At 45.1% G+C, this 23,357-nt stretch overlaps 1 protein-coding gene across 1 annotated transcript in view; it reads right to left on the reverse strand.

Annotated features, from left to right (window-relative positions):
- Positions 1–21,848: 21,848 nt before the first annotated feature.
- Positions 21,849–23,357, reverse strand: part of TFAP2D (transcription factor AP-2 delta) — a 46,987-nt gene continuing 45,478 nt past the window's right edge. Inside the window, exon 8 of the mRNA XM_007435380.1 lies at positions 21,849–22,068. Coding sequence (XP_007435442.1) covers positions 21,849–22,068 — 220 coding nt within the window. The remainder of the gene's footprint in view (positions 22,069–23,357) is intronic.

Genomic DNA, 23,357 nt, shown 5'->3' on the forward strand with positions numbered 1-23,357 from the left:
CAGTGATTCCATTTCAGATGGTGTTTTTCCATACAGCTTCAGATCATCCATGTAAAGGAGGTGGAATAGCCTGGCAGATGTTTTTGATGTTTGATAGCCATGGCCTGACTTGTTCAGTATTGTTGACAGAGGAATCAATGCCATGACAAACAATAGTGGTGATAGTGAGTCTCCTTGAAAGATTCCTCTCTGTGGATAGACCTGTCCCAGTCTATCACCATTGACCAGCAACTGTATCTTCCATTGTGCCACTGATCTTTGTACAAAGCTTCTGATGTTTCTGCTGACTCTTGTTATTTCTAGGCACTTGATTATCCAGGTTTGTGGCAGGGAGTCAAACGCCTTCTTGTAATCAACCCAAGCTACATTCAGGTTGGTCTTCCTTCTCTTTCAATTTTCCAAAATCATCTTGTCAATTAGGAGATGATCTTTTGTTCCTTTGCTGTTTGGGTGGTTTCCTTTTTGCTCAGATGGAAAGAGCTTGTTTTCAACTAGATGCTGTTGGATTGCATCAGCTACCACACCAGTTAGCAATTTGAAAATTGTTGGTAAGCAGGTAATTGGCTTGTAGTTGCCTGGTGCTGCCCCTTTTGCTGGATCTTTCATTATCAGGTAGGTTTTGCCAGATGTTAACCAATCTTCAATTTCACTTCCTTGCAGTATGCTGTTAAACTGCTTGGCAATGAGTGGGTGCAGACCAGTCAGATGTTTCAACCCAAAACCATGCAGTTCATCTTCGCCTGGTGCTGACCCAATTCTTGATCTTCCTTGCCCTTTCCCCCACCATTTCTGATGTTATTATAAGTTCCTTCATTTCAGCTTCTTTTGTATTCTTATCTACCTCCTTTATCCAAGCTGCGTTCTTATTGTATTTCTTTGGGTTGTCCCATAGCTGCATCCAGAACTGCACTATTTCTTCTTTGTCAGGTATTGACTGGTTCATTGCAGTCTCTCCATTGATGGATTGGTAAAAAATTATTCAGCTGAAATTGGAGATTCTGCCTATAGTGTGCAATTTGAGTTTTGTATTTGCTGATTGTTTTGGCTATGGCTGTTATTTGCTGCCTTATTATTTCCAGTGCTTCTTTGCTTTTCCTTGTCTCTAGGTGATATTTCTTGATCAGGTATTCTTTGATCTTCTTGTTCTTCAGCTTCTTTTCCTTTATCTGTTCTAGCTTGCTTGCATCTGATCGTAGCATGCTGATCTTATTTTCCAACCTGATCTTCCATTTTGGTGGTGCACTGTTTGGCTTTTTTTTTTTCTTGTTTGTTGATTTTGCATCCAAGGCATTCAGTTTTAACTGCAGCTGTGCTGTACATTAGTTGGTTTGTCCCTTGCAGTGAGCTGGTGCTTATATTTGATATCACAGTATTGGCATCTTTTAACACTTGTGCTAGCTGTTTCTTTGTAACAAGCTTCAATGCAGGCAACCTTATTCTGTTCTTTTTGTGCTGTTCTAGATGCTCAGTTATTCTCTGTTTCAATTCCTCTTGTTTTTTAGTTAGAGGGCTTCGTTCTTTCTGAGGAGAAGGCAGAGGAGAGGGTGCCTGGTTTGGGAATGAAAACTATTCAATAACTATGCTGGCTTCTTCTACCGCTGACTCCCCCTGGTTTGCCTCTACTGTCTGAGCTACCTCTGGCAAGGCTTCGGTTTCTTTGCCCTATGTAGACCGTTGCAGTTCTTCCAGTTCTACTTCTGTGAATACTTTATTTTGTATTTATTTTGTATTATAAATCAACATTGATCTGCTAGCATCTGTTCTGTTATTTCTGATTCTGGATATTGTTCTTTCCAGAACTGGTGCATTGTTTTCAGATATCCTCTTCTCGTTGGACTTGTTTTAGAATAGCAAATAATTATTTCTTTGTTTTCAGTCTTTATACATTTGTGACAGGTAAACAACTTTTCTTCCAGTACTCTTGCAACTGCTGGCCCTGGTTACTCAGCCAACAGTCCGGAATCCTATAGCCCACTTGTCACCAGATGTCATTCTACTTCTATTTGCAGGTCTTTATATTTTGTGATTTTCTCCAGTTCTTTCTCTTCTCTTCTACTGTCTCCAGGTATTGCCATGTCCACTATCCAGACTATTTTATCTTTCTTATCAACAGTTGTTATGTCTGGGGTGTTGTGTGATGATGATGATATTTTTATCCCACCTTTCTTTTATATCTATCTATCTATCTATCTATCTATCTATCTATCTATCTATCTATCTATCTCAAGGCAGCGAACATACCTAATACTTCTGCCTCCTATTTTCCTAACAATAACCCTGTGAGGTGGGTTGGGCTGAGAGAGAATAACTAGCCCAAAGTCAGCCAGCTGTTTTTCATGCCTAAGGGAGGCCTAGAACTGAGATTCTCCTGGTTTTTAAGCCAGCACCTTAACCGCTACCCCAAACTGGCTCTCTACACATGATCACAATTGTGCTACTTTTGATAGAAAGGACTTGCTCCATCTAAAGTTAATCATATTTCAATCAAAGTTGATTTAGGAGGAATGTCCTGCACATATTTAAAAATATGTATACAGTTCATATCCAATCTGTAGGGCAGAACTATTAATTTGTCCTACTGCAGATTCATGCTGTGCACACTCAGTTGAAAGTTGCATTGCTGAGATTACACATTATAGACTAAAATAGAGATGGAAAACATTCCATCTCCCCACACCCAATCAGCTGAAGGGTGAAAGGTGACAAGTGATAGGACTGTTTTTTTAGCCTAGTTTTTTGGGTGGAAGGGGGAAGGAGCATTCAAATTTTTTATAGTGGGAATGGCAGCCAGAAATGAGGAACTTGTGGGAAGCAAATTGTTCTTTTTCCAACTTTAGCTGTTCCTCAACCCTCCCCACATTCTCAGAAATTGCATTGTTGAAATTTGGTGTCAAAATGATCAAATTTTGGTGATGCCCTTTAAGCTGTTTAGGGAAGGAGGGATTGTATTTTTAAGCATGGGAACTGGAGCCAGAAATATCCCAAATGCTATGATAGGGTTTTGGGGGACAGATAATGGGGTATTAGTGCTATAGGTTGCCTACTCTTGCATTAAGCCATTACTTGTTTTAACCATAATTTATTGAGCAAACCATAATGTCTTAGGTCATCATGCAAAACTGTAAACCTTATGCAAGCCTAATGGCCACCCATTTCTCTAAGCCAAAAGCAAGCAAATCATTTGGCTTACTGATGTGTGAATCCAGCCACTGAGTTCAAAAGCACTTAATTTCTGTTCTGTCTTATTCTACCCTAGGAAACTTCTCCTCCTAAATATTCTGATCTCACAAGAATGTGGACCTGAAATCTTATCAGTCTTGTATCATTTCAAGGTTTTCTTAATGTCCAAGCTATAGTTTCTTGTTTTATAGCAAGTACAAGTTAAAGTTTTGACTCACAATACAGTAGAGATGCAAATTTTCTCAGTCATAAGAGCTGCAGATTGTTTCAGCTGAAGAAACAGTCAAGGGAAGGTAAAATGGCTAGGCATTACAAGGTAAAAGGAGATTGTAGCTTAGCTGTTGATCCCTGGCAATCCAATCTCAATCCTCCAGAGCACTCTGGGATCTCTTTGGAGCAGATTACACCCAGATTTGCCGAAGCATCTGAGTTTGTTAGGATTTAAGTGGCTTAAATCCATTACATTAATATGAATGGGCAATCTTGGCAAGGCAGAATAGATTACAGTAGTGTTTCTCAACCGTAGCAACTGTAAGTTGTGTGGAGTTCAACTTCCAGAATTCCCCAACCAGCCATGCTGGCTGGGCAATTCTGGGAACTGAAGTCCACACCTCTTTATGTTGCCAAGGTTGAGAAACACGGGATTAGAGGGTCAAGTAACATTTAACTGTTTGGAGCAGAACCCTAAAGGTTATTGCATAGGTATATGCCATTTTGCAGAGGTTTTTTCCCATTTTATTCTCCCCCAAATAATATTCCAAATTAACTGCCTACCTGTATCCTGTTAGGTACCTTCCCGTGTTTTTTAAAGCTTAGGATAGTTTAAAAGTAAATGCATAATCAAACACGCAGTTGTATTCCTGAACCTTCAAACATTCCCCCCTCTATTAATACATGTAAACAAACCAGCCAGAAAACCTAGTTACAATATAGAACTTCATGAAATACGCTACAATATGTCACTAAACGCTAAGCAGTGAATGCACTTAGAAGGCCTTTGCTTATGTCCATGAGCCGCAACCAGAACAATAAAGAGCTTTTATTTCCCCATCATCCATTTCACCCAATCCATCTGGTACAGGAGACTTTAATCCAGAAAATAAAAATGTTATAATATGGAACAGTATCTCCTGCCTCGCCTGCAGAATCCAACTCTGCTTGTATATTATTGTAGTAGCTGCTTCTCAGTTGTTGATGACTGGTAAAAAGTAGTCTTCACACAGCTTTCATAGACTCAGTACTGCAATGCTTGTCCTGTGTGTGGGAATATATGTTTACAGTATTTCATGAATACGTTGACCACTAGGGGGCACTGGAAATCTCCCGAATAACATTTCCAGCTCAAGAAGGTGGTTAGTATGTTAGCCAGAAAAGGGATCATTACAAGTTTGGTTAGGGAAATGGAAAAAAATAAATAAAAATGACACGAAGTCACAGAAGGAGAAATTAGGCACAACTGCAAATGGAGATAATGCAATGTGCCTCAAAAAGGACATTAAAAAAAAAAAGAGGATTGGCACACATCGAGAGACCCCTTTGCAGTTCAGGAGACAGGGCAGGTGAGTAAAAAGTCACGCTTGCTATGTTCGACTTGCAACTTACTTGGGCCGAGCGACCAACAGCTCTGCCAGTTTAAACCCAAAGAGCCCCACTCGCTGAGCTCTGATTTTTAGAACTCCTCCCGCCCTAGTTAGGTTATGCAAACTGAACTTTTTTACAAAATTATTTGCATTGTGATGGCTTCCCATACTTTTCCAGCTCACAGGGATGCTGCTTGGCAAAGTAACAAATATTTCTATACTTCTATATAGAATTTAAAGGGCTTCATTTAAAATATTTAAATATTTTTAAATAAAATATTTAAAACAGTTGAGCTTAACCAAGCATCTATCAGTTAGACAAAATAGTCTGGTTCATGGATAAACAATAAACCCTGTTCTCCAAGCCAAAACTGCAACCTTCACCAAACAAAGCTTGTTATGGTTTAGTGTAATAAGTGAGCTCAGCTTCTCACAACAACCCTATGAAGTAGGACAGCATTATTATCTTCACTGGTGCACTTGAGGAGGCTGTGTGAGCAGCCATTTTATCAGCTGTCCCCTCTCTGCAGAGGTTTAGCCATGGTGGCATCACGCTGCGATGGTTCCATTTCACCATTCACTCTTCTGTTACATTGTGAGCTAAAGAAGGTTGCCATGGTGGCTTCCCCATTTTTGCCACCATGGAGACTTTTTAAAGAAATAATTAAATAAGTGAACATCGTGTTGGGGGAGGGGAATTAGGTGTCACATTTCTGAGGAAGCACTGGGTGGCATATGGGGGTTCCCAGTGTTTCAAAATTAGTAGCAGTAAAGAAATTTGCTGGCCAACCTGAAACTATTTTGGGGTTCAGGGAGTGGAAACATTGGCAGGGTGGAAGAAACTTGATAGTGATCCAAGGAGAGATTCCCCCTGCTCCCCTCGCAGAAACAGCTAGCATCTTCCCATGATATTTTGGAATAATAATCTGGGATCTTTAAGGTACCAGGCATGTGATCCTTCCCTGTGAAATATGGAGGGCTACATTTATCAAAGCAGACATCATCTTAGAAATTACCTTGATTCCACCTGTCTCTGACTCGTATCTTTTTTAAAAATAAACACACACACACACACACACAAACCTACATTACCAACAGAGGAAAAAGAAAAATAGCATTTCAGAGTGAAGAACGAAATCTAAATATATGATAGAGATTAAAATAAACTAAAATTAAAAAAACATTAATATGGGATCCATGTAATAACTACAAATAATAGTATAAAGTTAATTCAGTCCTGAAGCTTAAGATTAAATCTAGAAAGATATTATACCATCTACTTTTTTTTAGAACACAGAGACTTTTCAAAAATAGGTAATGAACTCATATCCTAAATCCATTCCTTGAAATCAGAAGAGTCAGTTTCTTTCCAGTTATACAAAATTATCCCCTTTACCAGAGTTGTTGAGTCAGGGAGCATATAAGTTGAATATATTATTATTGTTATTGTTATTGTCAAAACTCTTCACGAGATGAGAAATTCCATGTTTTAATAATATAGTTCAACATCACATTGTGATCCTTAACTATAATATTTATTTCCAAAATTGTATTGGTATATGTAGCAATTAAAAATCAAACAAGGCTATAACTGGACAAGACTGAATCATAGGAGTTTAAAAATGCAAATTTATTATAATCCCAACATTAAAAAAATCTAATATCCATCCCTTTTTAAACATTCCATGAGGGGTTCAATAAACATGAAATAGCATTTTCTGATGAATTTATTTAATTTTAAATCATAAGTAAAATTTACATTTCTTAGCACCTGGAGCCATTGATTCTCCAAAACTGGATATTCCAATTTTTCATTTCACAATTCAGATAGATAACTAATACTTTTATTTCATTTTTTAATTCCTTATAAAATTGAATTGCTAGTTTCTGCTCAAGTGGAACCTAAAATTGCAAGTATTTTGAAGGCTGCTAGAGTATATGAGTCATACTGTTTAATTAGTATATGTTTCAGTTGTCAGGTTCGGTCAGCACGAAGCTTCAGGGAAGCACGGGGTTGCAGGGAAGCTCGCAACCAGACCACGCGGAATCCACCGGCGGTAGCTAGCGGGGAAAAGAGGAACCGAAAGCGCCGCTAATTAACGAGCCACCTGCGGCCAGCTAAACAGGAAAACCACAGCGGAAGCTTTCAACTATGAACTGATAACGGCGCGAGCATGCAAGGAACGGGGCCGCAGGGCAGCGAAACAAGATCGCAACGCAGCACAGAACCCGCGGGTCTGCACGTAGCAGGGAGGGACCAACCCAGCCGGAGGGGGACTGGCAATCAAGGACAATGGACTCTGACCGACCCTGCCATCATGAACGATCAGGGGGGACATTGGGGGGCCTAATAGCCCACAGCCGCAACGCGATCACGAGGCGGGAAAAGCGCGGGAAGGGGGGAATATAACAAGTGATGCAATTGTACCAAGCCAGTCCTGGCTTTGCTTGTGACTACTACGTTACGCATGAGTAAACCTTCTTTGTGAACCACACGTGTCACGAGAGTTTCTCTGTCGAACGGGGCAAATCTCACATAAAGCCAGGACTCACCGTCAGCGCTACCCGGTACCACCGAGGAGCGTTTTCTTTCTCAATACAGGCATGACCAGCGACGAGGAATCCGTGGGTCAGCTGGAGCGCGAGGGATCCAGGCTCGCGGAAGGGCGGTCGGAGCCGCCCGGGAGCGACGGGGCAGCGGCCAGGGCCGGGCGCACTCCATCCGAGCGGTGGTCGATGGGCGTGAACCAAGGACCAGACGATTCGGGCGTTACGATGACCCGGGGTTCGGGGTTCCGGAACCGTGAGTGGAGCGAGAAATTCGCCCGACTAGAGGAGAGAGTCGAGCGACGCCTAGACGCCGTGGAGGCGATGCTCCAGACCCTACTACAGAGAGTGGGGCCACCGGCGGTGAACGAGGAGGCGAGCGACAGGGGGGGCGGTCCGACACCCCCGCCGGCACCACCCACGGCGCCCCGGTCGGAGGACCAACAACTTCGAGGTATCACTGGGAAGTTCTCAGGGGACCCCGAACAGCTGCCGCACTTTCTGACGCACGTCAGGGGGTTCATGCAGAGGGGTGGTCACCTATTCGCTAGAGACGAGGACAGGGTATCCTACGTGGCCGAGCTGCTAGATGGCCAAGCAGCCAGCTGGGTGATCGGGCTGTACGATGCCAACGCGGCGGAACTACGGAGTTTCCCGGACTTCATGCAGGCGCTCCGGGACAGATTCGAGGACACATTGAGCGCCAAGCGGGCAGAGGACGACATCCTACAGTTCAGACAGCGGGGCAAATCGGTATCGGAATATGCCCTGGAGTTCCGGAGGTTGGCCAAGAAGCTCGCGGACTGGCCGGAGTCCCTGAAGGTGAAGTATTTTAAGAGGGGACTCAACCCAGAGATTCTGGAACGGGCACTGGGGCGGGACGACCCGTCCACAGTGAAGGATTGGATCTGGCTGGCCGGAACGGCGGAATCGGCGTGGCGGCAGATCCAACAGAGCACAAGACGACGGGACCAGACGAGGGACCGGCCGAGGGAGAGGACCCCCGAGGAGAGACGGAGCGGTCGACGGCAGTCCACCGGGAGGCGAGAGGCGACCAGAGCCCCGAATCTGTGCTTCCGATGCGGAGGCAGAGGCCACCGAGCGGCGCAGTGCCCGACAGAGCGGGAAGGCGCCCCACCACGGCCCGAAGTCAAAACCCCGCGTGCGAACGGGAAAAGGACCGGTGACCGACCGCGGAAGGGGGCAGTGGCGGCGGTGACCGAGAAAGGACGCGGGGGGTGGTCGACCCCGGAGACAGCATCCTCCGGAGAGGACTCGGAGCCGGCGGGAAACGAGGCGCGCTCGCACTGAACGGCGTCCCAGTGCGAGCAGTGGATTCTAGGCTCGCGGACCCCATAGGAGACGAGGACTGCCCACCGTTCCGGGTGAGGATACACGTCCGGGGGGTGAGATCCGGAGGGGAGGCGCAGCTACGGGCGCTACTGGACTCGGGCTGCACCCACTGCTTGATGTACCCAGCGGTGGTCTCGGGGCTCGGGCTACAGCTGAGGCGCCTCCGGGAGCCCATTTCATTCAGCCAGTTAGATGGCACGCTGGCAGGGGGGGGGCCAGCTCAGTATTACACCGAGCCGGTCCAGATGACGATCGGGAGTCACCGGGAAGAACTGAGGTTCGTGGTGGTCCCGGTGGCCGACTACGCGGTGGTACTCGGCTTGGCATGGCTGCGGCGGCGGAACCCACGAGTCGACTGGACGGCGGAGGCAGTGCGGTTCGGGGTCGGCAGACCGGCGAGGGGCGAGAGCAGAGGGGACCGAGCCGTGGAGACGGAGGCAGCCGCAACCACCGGCGGGCAAGCGGAGGGTCCGGGACACCGGGAGACGGGGCGAGAGCAGATGGGGCCCGAGACCCGGGCGGCAACAGCAGCAGCAGCAGCGCCGGGACCCCGGAGACCCACCACGATCCCGAGGCGAGGGGAGGCAGCGGCGACTGGCAAGGCGACCGCAAAGCGAGGGGCCGGACCCGGGGAACCCCCGACGGGCGGCGGAATCCCGAGGCAGTATCGAGACCTGGCGGCAGCGTTCGGGGAGAAGGAGTCCGACCAGCTCCCACCACACCGGCCCAGTGATTGCGCCATCGAGCTAGAGCCAGGAGCGACCCTGCCTAAGCCGAAAATGTACTCCCTGTCGAGGAGGGAGATGGGGGCCCTGCGCGAGTTCATAGACAAGAACCTAGCGCGGGGATTCATCCAACCCGCGAAGTCACCATTAGCGGCCCCGGTGTTATTCCGGGAGAAGAAGGACGGCTCGCTCCGTATGTGCGTAGACTACCGGGGGCTGAACACAATCAGCACGGAGTACAAATACCCCCTCCCCCTGATGAAGGACTTGATGTCGCATCTGTCGAAGGGGAGGGTGTTCACAAAACTGGACTTGCGCCAAGCCTATTTCAGAGTTAGGATCCGCGCAAAAGATGAGTGGAAGACGGCGTTCAACACCCCGCTCGGAAGCTACCAGTTTTCCGTGATGCCGTTCGGATTAAAAGGGGCCCCGGGGGTATTTATGCAGCTAATAAATGAGGTGCTGCACGACCTACTCTACCGGGGCGTCCTGGTCTACCTGGACGACATCCTCATCTACACTGAGACCCTGGCGGAGCACGTGAGCCTGGTGCGCACGGTGCTCCAGAGACTGCTGAAGGCACAGCTGTACGCAAAGCTCTCGAAATGCGAGTTCCATCGAGAGCAACTAGACTACCTCGGCTACCGAATATCCAGCCGGGGAATTGAGATGGACCCGGCGAAAGTAAGGGATGTCCTGGGCTGGGAAGCGCCGCGAACCCGGAGGCAACTCCAAAGCTTCCTAGGGTTTGCGAACTTCTATCGTCAGTTCATCCCGAACTTCGCCCAAATCGCCCTTCCCCTAACCGACCTGCTAAAAACCAAGGGCACTGGGAAACCCCCCAAGCCCAGCATGGCACTCGCGTGGACTGCAGAATGCCAGGGGGCATTTGAGGAACTAAAACGGCGGTTCACCGCGGAGCCGATCCTGCGCCATCCCGACCCAGACCGGCGGTTTATAATCCAAGTGGATGCATCAGACGTGGCAACGGGAGCAGTCCTGCTCCAACCCAGCCCGGAGGGGCCATCCACCCGTGCGCCTACGCCTCCCGCAAATTCACCGAGACGGAGAGGAGGTGGATGGTGTGGGAGAAAGAGGCGTACGCGGTCAAGTGGGCGCTGGCCACGTGGAGGCATCTACTGGAGGGGGCAACTGAACCGTTCGAGGTGTGGACGGACCATAAGAACCTCGAGGCCCTGAAGACCCCGCGTAAGCTATCCCCCAAACAGGCACGGTGGTCCCAATACTTCGGGAGGTTCAGGTTCACACTGAAACACATCCCCGGGAAGCGCAACTTCTTAGCGGATGGACTGTCTCGCATGCCCCAACACGCCAGCCTACGGGAGGAGATCGTGGACTCCGTCATCCCCGCCAGCAGGCTGGCTGCAAAGGCGGTGACCCGAAGCCAGACCAAGGGGGAGCGACGGGACGCGGCGTCTGAAGTAAGGCAGGGGTTCGTGGAGGCGGCGGAGCGGGACGCTTGGCTCAAGCAGAACCGAGAGGCGCTAACCGGCCAAGAGGGGTTGTGGTGGCACGAAGGAAAGCTGTACGTGCCCGAGGGTTGCCGACGGGAGGTCATGGAGAGAGCCCACGACAGCCGGAGCGCGGGGCATTACGGCTTCGTAAAGACACTCCACTTAATCCGGCGGCAGTTTTGGTGGCCCACGCTCCGGAAGGACGTGGAGGCGTACTCGGGGGGTTGCCCGGTGTGCGCAACAGCGAAAGGAGCCAAAGGCAAACCTAGAGGCCTACTCCAGTCGGTAGCGGAACCCGACGGCCCTTGGCAAGAGGTCGCCATGGACTTCATAGTGGAGCTCCCAGAGAGTAAGGGGAAGACCGCCATTTGGGTGGTCACGGACTTATTCTCCAAACAAGCGCACTTTGTAGCGTGCCGGCGAGTCCCCACGGCCGAGGGGCTGGCGAGACTGTTCGTGCAACATGTCTACCGACTCCACGGCGCACCTCGACGTATCGTCAGCGATCGGGGCGGCAACTTCATCGCGCGGTTCTGGCGGGAGTTCCTGAAGCGGGTGGGGATGAAACAAGCCCTATCCTCCGCGGCGCACCCGCAGACGGACGGAGCCACGGAACGCCTGAACGGGGGGCTCGAACAGTACCTGCGCTGCTACGTGGGGCACCAACAGGACGATTGGGCGGAGCTACTACCATTCGCGGAGGTGGCATACAACAACGCCGTCCACAAGAGCACCGGGTTCTCTCCGTTCAAAGTAGCCACTGGGAGAGATTTCGTCCCCATGCCGGAGCTGCCTCAGCCGGAATCCCAGATCAACTCCCTGGACGCCTGGTTCGCCCAAATCGACGAGACCCGGCGAGCGGCGCACGCGGCATTGCAAGGAGCCAAAGCCGACTACAAGAAGCACGCGGACCGCAAGAGGCTCCCCGAGGAAAAGTGGAAAGTGGGGGACCAGGTGTATCTGTCAACCAAAAACCTAAAGACGCACCAGGCATCGTAAAAACTCAGCCTGAGGTTTGTGGGGCCGTTCCCCATTTCGGAGGTCATCAATCCGGTGACCGTCAGGCTGACGCTCCCGAAAAGCCTCGGGAAGTTACTAAAGTTACACCAGCCGGGGAACGCCTGGCACAAGGCGGAGGGAGTACCACCACCCATCATGGTCGGGGGGGAGCAGCATTTCGAAATCAACCGGATACTGGACGCCCGGAGGCACAAGGGGCAGACCCAGCTCCTAGTGCAATGGAAACATTTCCCCAAGTCCCACAGCGAATGGGTGAGTAAAACCCACATAAGGGCGCCGGACCTAGTGCGGGACTTTTACAGTAAATACCCCGGGAAGCCGAAATAGGACCGAGGGGGGGGAGTTGTCGTCAGGGGGGCGGCATGTCAGGTTCGGTCAGCACGAAGCTTCAGGGAAGCACGGGGTTGCAGGGAAGCTCGCAACCAGACCACGCGGAATCTACCGGCGGTAGCTAGCGGGGAAAAGAGGAACCGAAAGCGCCGCTAATTAACGAGCCACCTGCGGCCAGCTAAACAGGAAAACCACAGCGGAAGCTTTCAACTATGAACTGATAACGGCGCGAGCATGCAAGGAACGGGGCCGCAGGGCAGCGAAACAAGATCGCAACGCAGCACAGAACCCGCGGGTCTGCACGTAGCAGGGAGGGACCAACCCAGCCGGAGGGGGACTGGCAATCAAGGACAATGGACTCTGACCGACCCTGCCATCATGAACGATCAGGGGGGACATTGGGGGGCCTAATAGCCCACAGCCGCAACGCGATCACGAGGCGGGAAAAAGCGCGGGAAGGGGGGAATATAACAAGTGATGCAATTGTACCAAGCCAGTCCTGGCTTTGCTTGTGACTACTACGTTACGCATGAGTAAACCTTCTTTGTGAACCACACGTGTCACGAGAGTTTCTCTGTCGAACGGGGCAAATCTCACATCAGTTGTATGTACTGCTAAGTGAATATTGTAGGTAATCTCTCAAAAATCTTTAAAACAACGATTAGAAATCAACTGATGTAAAGTGTCCATCCCTGTTTACCCCAAACATTCCAATAAAACATCTTCCCCACTATTTGGGTTATTCCACAATGTCAATTTCTTCTGTGTTTCCAGATCAAAAAGTAACCTCTACTTATTAATAAACCAGATGTGCCTGACAGCTTTCAAGGCTAGAAATGCAGATCCCTGTTTTATATGCCTGGACCCTAAACTTGCCAAAATTTCAAATACATTGCTCTTGATATGAACCCAAAGAGGTAAATAATCATAAAAAGTTTCACTCCAAAGGGGGGGGGGGGACATTAAAATAAGATCCCAATAATGTAGTTGAAAATCTGGTAGATTAAAGCCGCCTTCATCATAAGATAACCTCGATTTGGCCAAAGTTATTTGCGGGGTTTTAGCTTGTCATAATATTTTTCTCATTAACTTACTTATTTGTGTAAAATATCTAATAGGAATTAACACTGGAATTCCTCTTTAGATATATGATTGATGTAATGTTCATTTTGATAACATTATTTTTGTCCCAAAGGATGGGAATTTTTACCATTGGGTTATAGCTACTGAAATTGCATCTATACTTTTACATATATTTAATTCAACATATTGTGCTCAGTACTTTAGATTTTTCCACAACACCCAATTTAAGTTTTGCTATTATAAATGCTTGATATGGTTCATCAGTGGGATTTCTAACATACAACAAGTGTGAATCTTTAACCATCTTTTCCAACTATGTAAAATTAGAGTCTCTGAGTCTCTCCTTTGCTAAGGCAAAAGTGATAATGGATCCCTTGATGCATCCATCAGGAGATCCATTAAATGCATTCCAGAGAGTTAACATGTTGGTTGTGCCTAATTTATTTTTCAAAAAAAGAACAAATTACCTTTTTAATATATTCTACAAAAAGACAATCTCTAAGGAGAGAAATATTCCAGTACCATCTAGAATTGGCTGATTTTTGATAGTTAAATTTTAGTATTAGAGTCACTGGAACATGATCTGAGATTATGATGGGACCTATAGTAGATCCCATAACTTGATCCACCAAAGTAGAAAAAAAAATCTAAACTGAAACACTTTTGATGTGCATGTGAGAATACAGGTAGTCTTCATTTAATGACTACTCATCCAATGACCGTTTGAAGTTACAACAGCACTGAACAAGTGGTACTTAGACTGGTCCTCAAAGTTCTGGCTGTCCCAGCAACCCTGCAGAAACATGATCACAATCTGGGTGCTTGGCAGCCAATTTGCACTTAGGATGGTTGCAGTGTCGTGATCGCCATTTGCGACCTTGCCTCCCAGCTTCCCACAAGCAAAGTCAGTGGGGAGGCTGGCAGGAAAGGTCACAAGTCACTCCAGTAAGTCACTCGCACTCTCCCCCACCCAGCAGCAATCACCCCAGCCCTGCCATGCTCATGCTGTGCCTCACAGGGGCACCCTCCCCTGTCCTGCAGCAGCCATTTACTTGCCTGCCAGCCTGTAAGCCACCTGGGACTCACTTCATGATCCACGAACCTTGCTTAACAATGGCAATGGGGAGTGCTGGGAATATATATATATATATATATATATATATATATATATACACACACACACACACACACACATACACATATACTTCTCAGTGGAGAAGTACCATCATTATCTATCTATCTATCTATCTATCTATCTATCTATCTATCTATCTATCTATCTATCTATCTATCTATCTATCTATGGTACTTCTCCACTGAGAATATATTGGATTGATATAATAATTAAATAGTGATGGTGCCAGAATGCATCCCTGCCAGACTCCATTATTGAAAGGAATCTCCTTAGTATAATGTCCCTGGGAGCTGCATTTGATTTTTATAGTTGAATTATCATATAATTTGTAAATAAGCAGAAGGAGCTTAGGCTGGGAACTTAAATCAAAGGTCACTCTAAAATCTCTAAAGGCTGCATATAGTTTAGCACATGGTTCAGAAGTGTATTTTTTGGCCAGGTGGCCATGGTGAGCAACTCCAATTCCAACTCGTATAGTAAAAAAAGAAAAGAAGGAGATGAAGGAGAAGCAAAGCTGTTCTCCTCAGATGAGCACAGAGCATATAAACCTTCCACAGCAGCAGATGAATTTGCTCATATGGACTCTTCAGGTCTCATCTTCAAGAGAGACAGAAGATTGCTGGACACAGAAAAAGCATTTCACTCTCTCAGTTCTTGTGAACATGAGCACCAAATCCAAGTCTTGCTGTAAACACTGTAAAGAAAGGTTTGGATAAATCATAACTTTTCATCCGTGGTGTTTCAATTTGGGGGCTTGTCTTGAAAGTTGTGAGAAGTGATCTCTAGTGTTAGATTTCAGACATTTAACAATTATAGGGGCAGGTCTCTGTGAGGGATTCCCTACTGCCCTTAATTTGTAAGTGTCCATTATCTCAAGTTTAAAATCAGCCAGCAGTGAGAAGATTTCCTGAAGGCATCCTTCTATGTAATTTAACAACAGCTTCTACTGCTCAGCGTCTAAAGGTAGGTTAATTATTTTTAAATTATTTCTGGTGAGTTGCCCCTGCAATGTACGTTGCGCAGTTTGTAAATTTGTAATGAATTTATCATGGGATTGATCCTCCCCCCTCCCCAGGCCTTAATTACAGTTTCAAGAGAAAAGCAATAATTCTCTTCAATGCTTCCAGATCTTTACCAAATTTAAAGGCTTGGGATTTCATGATTTTGGGCTCCATGGATCCTAGATAAGCCACTTTCCAAACTTACTGTAAATTTACCATGCCTCTATTTAAGAATTGACTGAAGTTTCAGCATTAATTCAAAGCTTTTTATGTAATCTTGCTGAGATGGTGATACATTGGGAGTTAATAAAGTTTTCTCTAATCCATTTGAGATTGGGAAGAAAACTTCACTCCTTCTTCTCTATCTGAGATTTCAGTAGAGTGTAGCAGCTCCTCCAGCTTTTCTCCCTTGCTATTATCCAGAGTAGAGCTGTTAGCATGGAATGATGAAGGAGGAGCCCTCTTAATGTTATATGGCATACTATTAAAAGAATATTAAATCCAATTATAAAGACAAGCTGAGAGAGTTTGGGTATAAATCACTCACTATTCAGCTATCAATATGAGCAATTCCACCCATAGGTTCAGCTCAGAGTAAAGAAAGGCAGCCAGCTAGGCAGTCATAAGAACTAAAAATCTGTCTTTCATGTCAGCAGGCACACCTGGAATGCTAGCTGGTTTCAAATGAGAGTAGGGTATGCTTTGTTTCCCCCAATCCCCCCACACAAATGTTAAGTGTTATTCTTTATTTCACTTTGCATTGTCAGGATTCTTGGGGCTTTACAAGTGCAGAGGGTGGTCATTATATCCAAGAAAGGTTTCTCATAAGGGCCATTAAAGCTCTAGGGCAGCGGCATTGTATGTATAGGAATTACACACAATGTGACTCCATGGTCCAAGGTAGACTAGAAGCACAAGGGGATGGGCCCTTTGTCAGCTGTATCAATGGATGAACCTGGCCCACTGAACATCCTTAGGACCATTCTAAAGTTTAGGGAACCTGCCTGAATGATTCATTTCTTCTAGGAAGAAGAGCAGGATTTAACTAGCTATCAGTTATGTGTAGTCTCCACACCAGCAGTATTGGGCATAGATTTTGGAATGTTTCACTTGGGCATTCCTTCATTCCTTCATTCCTTCATTCTAGACTGAGTTCATCCACATCCAGCTTTGGTTACAGACAAATGAATTCAGATGAGATAGGGTATCTGGCCTTCAGGAGCCTTCCCACATTCCAATTTGGTGAGCCAATTTGGTGGAAAGACCCTGAATTGTTCTTGCTGACATGAATCATTTTGCTTTTTGATAGATCACTAGAGGGAACAGTGTATGTGATGTAGCATGGCAGAGTGGAGAACCTATGTCCTTGGATATTGCTGAAATATAATCAAGCCAACATACTGGCTGGGAATTTGGGGGATTGTAATCCCAACGTATCTGGAAAGCACTAAGTACAAGAAGGTTGTCTTTTCCTCTTCTATTTTCCTGCAGGCAACTTTGTACTAGGGGATAATATTTTCCATAAAGTTCCACCATTGCTATTAGCATATGGACCAAACTAGATCCATGATATGATCTTTTGCTTAAAAACAGTGGCATAGAGGGGATGGAGGAAGGTAAACATGGATCAGTGGTGGCTATTAATGGGCGAAACAGTCCCTCTTCCCTCCTTGTTTCTAGTTTAAATATCTGAAGAGTACCTTTCTGTCCCTCCTCACTCTTTTCCATAGCCAGTTTGGGATGCTATGTATCGACATATGGCAAACAGCTCTTCCTGATCCTTTTTGTACTCAGGAATGAAATGGGTCTTTTGTTTCTGGATGGATGTCAGCCTTGCTGACTGGTAATTTAGAGAGACCGGCTGAATTACTGAAAATGAAAAAGACAAAAAGAAGGTAAGATGAAAACTAACTGAGCATCACAGGTGGCATGTTGTGTGAACACAGCCATGAAATGACCTGGTTAAATATATTGTGTATGCCTGGATGTTGCATGTTCAAACTGCTACTCCCCCAACACACGCACACACACGCAATTTGATTATTTTGTCCTCTCAGATTCTTGATCATGAAAGAAGCCAAGCCTAGTAGGCATGATGTTCCTTCTGAGAAAGTCTTCAAGTCTTCCCAGGACTGTTCGTTTTGGATTCTGCCACTGGGATTTCAGGGCTGGGAGTAATCGAGAGACCCTTTGCCTGCATGCCTAAGTACACTTACTTGGAAGTAAGGCTCACTAAATTTGGTGGAACTCTTGAATGCAGAAGAGTGAGATGTGAACTTCCCATTATTCTACCTGATCCTTTTTTTTTTTGGCAAGCTTTTCTAGCTAGATTAACACACCCAATTATTACTTTGAAGCAGTGTTTGTTTACTAAGCCATAGTGGTTGAATTCACATGTCTTGCTAAGCCATATTGAAACAAATCACATACTGGTTTAACACAAATACAAGCTCAGTGTCCTTACCATTGCTTGATTCTCACACCTTGCTAAATCAACCAAAATGTGTTTTTTTCTGTTCGTTGTGTCATTGTGGTTTTTAAACACTAACTTACAATGTTATGTGAATTTAGCAAATTCTGCTTAGATGATTTCACAAGCGCTGGCTTTATATGTGGGAACACAGCCATTGCACTAAAGGTAGCAATTTCACCTGGCAGGAAGATTGATCAATGGACAAGACTCTACTGCCTGCATTTCCCTTACCGAGAAAGATGGTGGTAGAGGCAGCAGCAATGCCATTTGTATGCTACTGCTGCTTAGAAATTATTTCCAAGTGCATAAATCAGCATTGATTTTATTGCTGTGAAATGTTCACTTAAATGTGGTCATATTTTCTTAGGGTCATGTCTAATAGACAGGTCGTATAAGAAACAGAAAGAGAACAATGCATTTCATTGCCAAATTATAAAAGGTCCCATCAAAATGGGAGGGGAAACCATGAAGTTTTGCCTTGCTTGTGTCCATGTGCTCACTCATATTTAGATACAATTACAATGATTGCTGTACAGAATCCATCATACAAAAGGAAAATCATGGGTTAAAATTACAGTCATTTTAAACTATAACTGAAATTGGACCTTTATCTGACGTAGGGAAACCAACTGCTCTTCCCAGCCTCCTGATCTGCAACCCAGCCAAGAGAAAAAAAGGTTTGAAAATCACCTCTCAGATCATTTCTGTTGGTCTGAAATCTGTTACTGCCAGTTTCGCTTGCCCTTTTATATGTCACTGTTGGGGCATGATCTCTTTGAAGATCAACTGATGTCAAACGATCCACAGCCTTTTCTGGTGGATTAGTGTCCAGAGCAAAAAGGGGCTTTCCCCCTCTTCATTTTATTAAAACTCACCAAAGGTAGAGAGGGATACAAGTAAAAACAAAATCAAACCAAACAGGGTGCCATCCGATTAGTGCTTCTACAAAACAGACATGCCTGTAAGGAAATCTTGAAAGTAAGATATGAATAGGATGCAGTATTTACACAGAGGTTGGAGAAAGACCATACACTAAATCTGTTCGTGTTTGATCGATCATCAAGTGAAAAGTGAAACAGTCATACTATACATCAGACAGCAATGAATAATTTTTTTCCGTGGTATGAAGCCTCAGGCTATGCTATATTCAGCTGCAGCCTACCTCCTAGTCTCAGGCATTCACGTTTTAGATATGCATTTTATAAAAACGTAGTAGGTGAAGGACATCCTAAATATGGTTGCATGTCAGGTAGAGAAAAGAGATCTTTGGGTAGTGAGCTTACTTATTAATCGACAACCACAGAAGGAACCAACTGATCCTTTAAAGACCTAGTGAGACATTTAAATATGAACTGAACAAGGAAAGGACTGTAAAGCTGCAATAAGGTTTTGGCCAGGATTTCAAAATTAGGGGAAAGGCCTTGCTTGCTACCATCTAAAATGGTAGGCATCCATATGACAGCACAGTAGACCCCTGAATAGTCTCAAGGGCCCACTTATATTGACTGAAAACATCTTTCTCTCTCTTGAATGTAGAATAACATTTCTTAGTAAAAGCACTCATTGGCAGATCTTATTATCAATGTTTGCTGTTTGCTGCCAGAATCTAACAAGCGACAGATGTAGAAGACCAGAGACTTGTGTCTCTTACCCACACCAGACATATGGAATCAAATCTAACAAGAAGTTAAGCTTATTACACTCAGTTTTGAATCCAAAGGTACAAATAATACATTCATATGGCCTATAGGGCATCTCTACAACACTTAAACAATCATAGGTTTAGCCATATTTTAGTGAAATTACAATAATTGCTTAGGTGTGGAGATTCCACTATAGACTTTGATGGAACTATATTTGAACCTTTTTACTGTAATTTTGTTTGTGTGGTTGATTCTTTTTTGGGAACAAATGTCTCCTGTTGAAATGATATGCTCACTATATGGCAGCCATATTGGCCCATAATTCCTTTTTATAGTAAGACAGTAATATGCTTAAGCACATCATGGGTTTTGAATGAACTGTGCCAGGTGACCAGCTGAATTTTCAGTACAGGTAGTCCTCATTTAGTGACTGCCTCGTTTAGCGACTGTAGTTTACAATGGTGATGAAAAAGTAATTTTACGACCATTCCTTGCATTTATGACCTTCACAGGTCTGTAAAGGAAAGGAAAACTGAAGTAAGATTATAAGCACAGTTGCAGTTTCACTTAGTGACTGCTTTGCTTAACAACCAAATTGCTGGTCCCAACTGTGTTTGCTAAATGAGGACTATCTGTACCACTTTGTGACTCAGTCCTGACAAACCAAGCTGATCTTGGCTGATCTCAAAAAATTCAGAAGAGAAGGCTAGTACTTGGGTAGGAGATCACAGGCCTTTAGATTAGGCTAAATTAAACTGTTACAAGCTGCCTCAAACAGGAACTTGGGAATTAATTTACTGATAAATATAATTTTTGAAGAAACCCACATGGAAGATGGCAAGGGCAGACAAGTTCTATATGATTCCCATGTAAATTACATGGGCAATTTGAATGAGCAAACTTCACCTACTGAAGTTTTACTTCCCTCCTGAATTGGAAAGAACTCTTCACTGCTTTTGCAAGCAGTTTACTCCTATCAGCATGGCAGTATGAGAGCCAGGAACCCATACAAGAGTACATCTTCTAAGGATGACCACCTTGGTTTATATTTACATCCTTAGTTTAGGGCTAATGGATCTTCTGAAAAAAAAAAGTGTTATCCTTAGAAAGATGCTCTATAAATGATCCCAGAAAAGGAGGAGACTTCCTACTTATTGTGGCTGGCCCTGCTACTGCTCCTCACGCATGACCTCTGCATATATACCTATGACCAGACAACTGCAGCAATGTGGGCTGTGCCTAGGAGATAAGGGATCTTGCCTATTCAAGGTTTGCCCAGAGCCTACCTACTTACAACTCAGCATATAACATCGTTCTTCCAGGCATTCCTGGGGATATGTCCTAGAGAACTAGAGCAAGGAAGAACCACCCTGGCCTGCCCTCTATCTGCACCTGGAAAACACCTGGTGTTGAGCCAGAGCTGTTATGAAAAGACAAAAAACAGAAATATCAAAATAACACAGTAGACCTCTCCAGTTCCTTCTTTTGAACCAGTAGAGCAGGTGACTGTATATCATTTCTTGCCGAAACGAAAATTGGCTGAGAAGAGGAACTGCAAATGGGAAAGAGACTCATTGAGGCGAAAGTGTCGCTTGACTTCTCCTAAGCAGAGGCCAAAAGGCGGTAGATTGAAGCGAAGGCTCATTCATTCTAATCTGAGATTTCATCCTAAGGCTGCTCCTTGGATGAGGACTGGACCTTGATGGGCTTTGATGTAGCCCTGATGAGGATTATTTATAAACTCCCAGGCCTCAATCATCAGTCCTGACAATGCAGTGGTTGCACTCTCAAGAGCTCTGAGGTCTTTCATTTCCCAGTCCGGGGGCTCTTTCATATGTCTCAGTGGAAGTGAAAAGAGGTGTTCTTTCCCTTTCATCCATCAGATGGGTGGGGTGATACAAGTGCTCCCAGGATCTGTGTATCCCATGATGCTATATTTTCGTAATCCCCAGTGGCACTCCCAAGTCTGAAAGTGCTGGGAAAATGTGTGTCAGTGTAATGTTTGGAATGACTGGATGTATGTGTACACACACACACACACTCACACACACAGAACAGTTTCAAGAGCAACGCTTAAAATGGATAGTCTCAGCATATGGTTAGTGTACGTTGCTGTCCTTAGACTGGTTCGGGTTGGTGAATTTTTACACACTTTTTCTTTTCCCCCGTCCAGTTTGGTCCACAGGAGCTAGATCACCTTCAACGAGATATATGTGCATATATAGATATAGCTAGATAGATATATGTTTTTAAAAAAAATAGCTGCAGCAAGGTTCTCTGGAAATAGATTCTGTCTGATGTTGCTAGTCTGTCTTTTCCGTTTTGCCCTCTTTCACTGCTGCCTCTGACGTTTTCCTCAGTGGGCCTTTCTCCGAGTTGCTGTGTCCTTGGCCAGATTCTGCTGCTCCGCCATTTTTGTGTGCTGTGTGTTTTTCCAAGTAGTTCAGCATTTCACTGAGAACAGTTTGGAAAGTGCTTAGGGCAGCACAAATCGCAGGAGTTCCAAAGCCATGAGTAATCAAACTGTAAAGCAGGCAGAAAAAAGAGAGAAATATTAAAGAGTTTACTGTATGTATGTACGTGTGTGTGTGTGTATTTCATTTTTCTGAAATGGAAGCTTTGCCACCAAAATATTTATTACTTTTGGTGGAAAGAAGATTGCCACCCCACCCCACCCCCAAACAAACAACAAACAAATCCAGGCAGATATGATGTCAAAGATGTATGGAGGTGGTGTGAACTCCAATGGATGCAAGTCTGCATAAATGCATGCTTTCCAAGAAATTTATCCCAAATTGCCCTGCTGTGAGGTGCTGCCATTCAATCCCCAAAAGCAAGACCATGTGACTACCAGTGGACTTGCCTACTGAGATGATGAGGGATACATTTCCATGAAATAAATAATCCCCACCCCCACCCTCAAAGTTGGAACTGGAACACCAGTAGTAGTAACATCAGCCCTTTGCATATTTGTAAGTAGAATTCATGGTCTAGTAACAGTCTTTTCCCCAGGACTCATAATGACCTTAGTGCCAGATTACAGTCTTGCTCCTTAGGCGGTTGTTCTGAGAAGAATATGGCGGTGTATGGAATCTCATACAATATCAAGAATCTTAAAGTAAAGGCAACTAATAAACACCCATAATTCATTTTGTATTTGTTTAATGCATTTATTTTGACTTTATTTTCTGTGTCACTAACAGCTGTACCTACTTTCCACAAACACCACAAGATAGGCCTCTGAGTGCTTCAAAAACAGTTCAGGTTCTTACCCAAGCACAGCCCTTCTCTGCTATTCTTTAAAGAAGCCCATCTTTTTTTTTTCCATGCTTCTGTGCCACCCTGGAAAAAGGATGTTGCTGCTTTAAAGCATCAACTCATGAAGGTTAATGTGCTTCTCAAAGGAATCACATATGTGAGAATGGATTTTATCATTAATTTTTAACCCTACCTGTCAGGATAGGGTTTATTTATTAAACAAATTTATATGGTCACCGATCTACCAGAAGGAACTATGGATGGCAAATGAGTAAAAAATACATTATTGTAATTATGATTACAACTATTTATATGTTGAGGTCCTGAGAGAGCTCACATCCATAAATCCACCATGTCATGCCAGCTCCATCAACATCCTGGCCCCAATGCCTGGGGGAAAGCCAGGTTTTCACTACTTTCCTGAAGGCCAACAGGGTAGGGAAGCTGTTCCATAAGGCAGGTGCCATGAAAAAAAAAGACACATTTGAGATCTTTCTGCTTCAAGTATGACTATAACTGGCACACCAGCTAAAGCTGTCAAAATCCTACTTGGC

Source organism: Python bivittatus, unplaced genomic scaffold (assembly GCF_059951505.1).
Source record: "Python bivittatus isolate LINGU-HERP-01145 unplaced genomic scaffold, Pbiv_v1 ctg000020_np1212, whole genome shotgun sequence".
NCBI classification, from domain to species: domain Eukaryota; kingdom Metazoa; phylum Chordata; class Lepidosauria; order Squamata; family Pythonidae; genus Python; species Python bivittatus.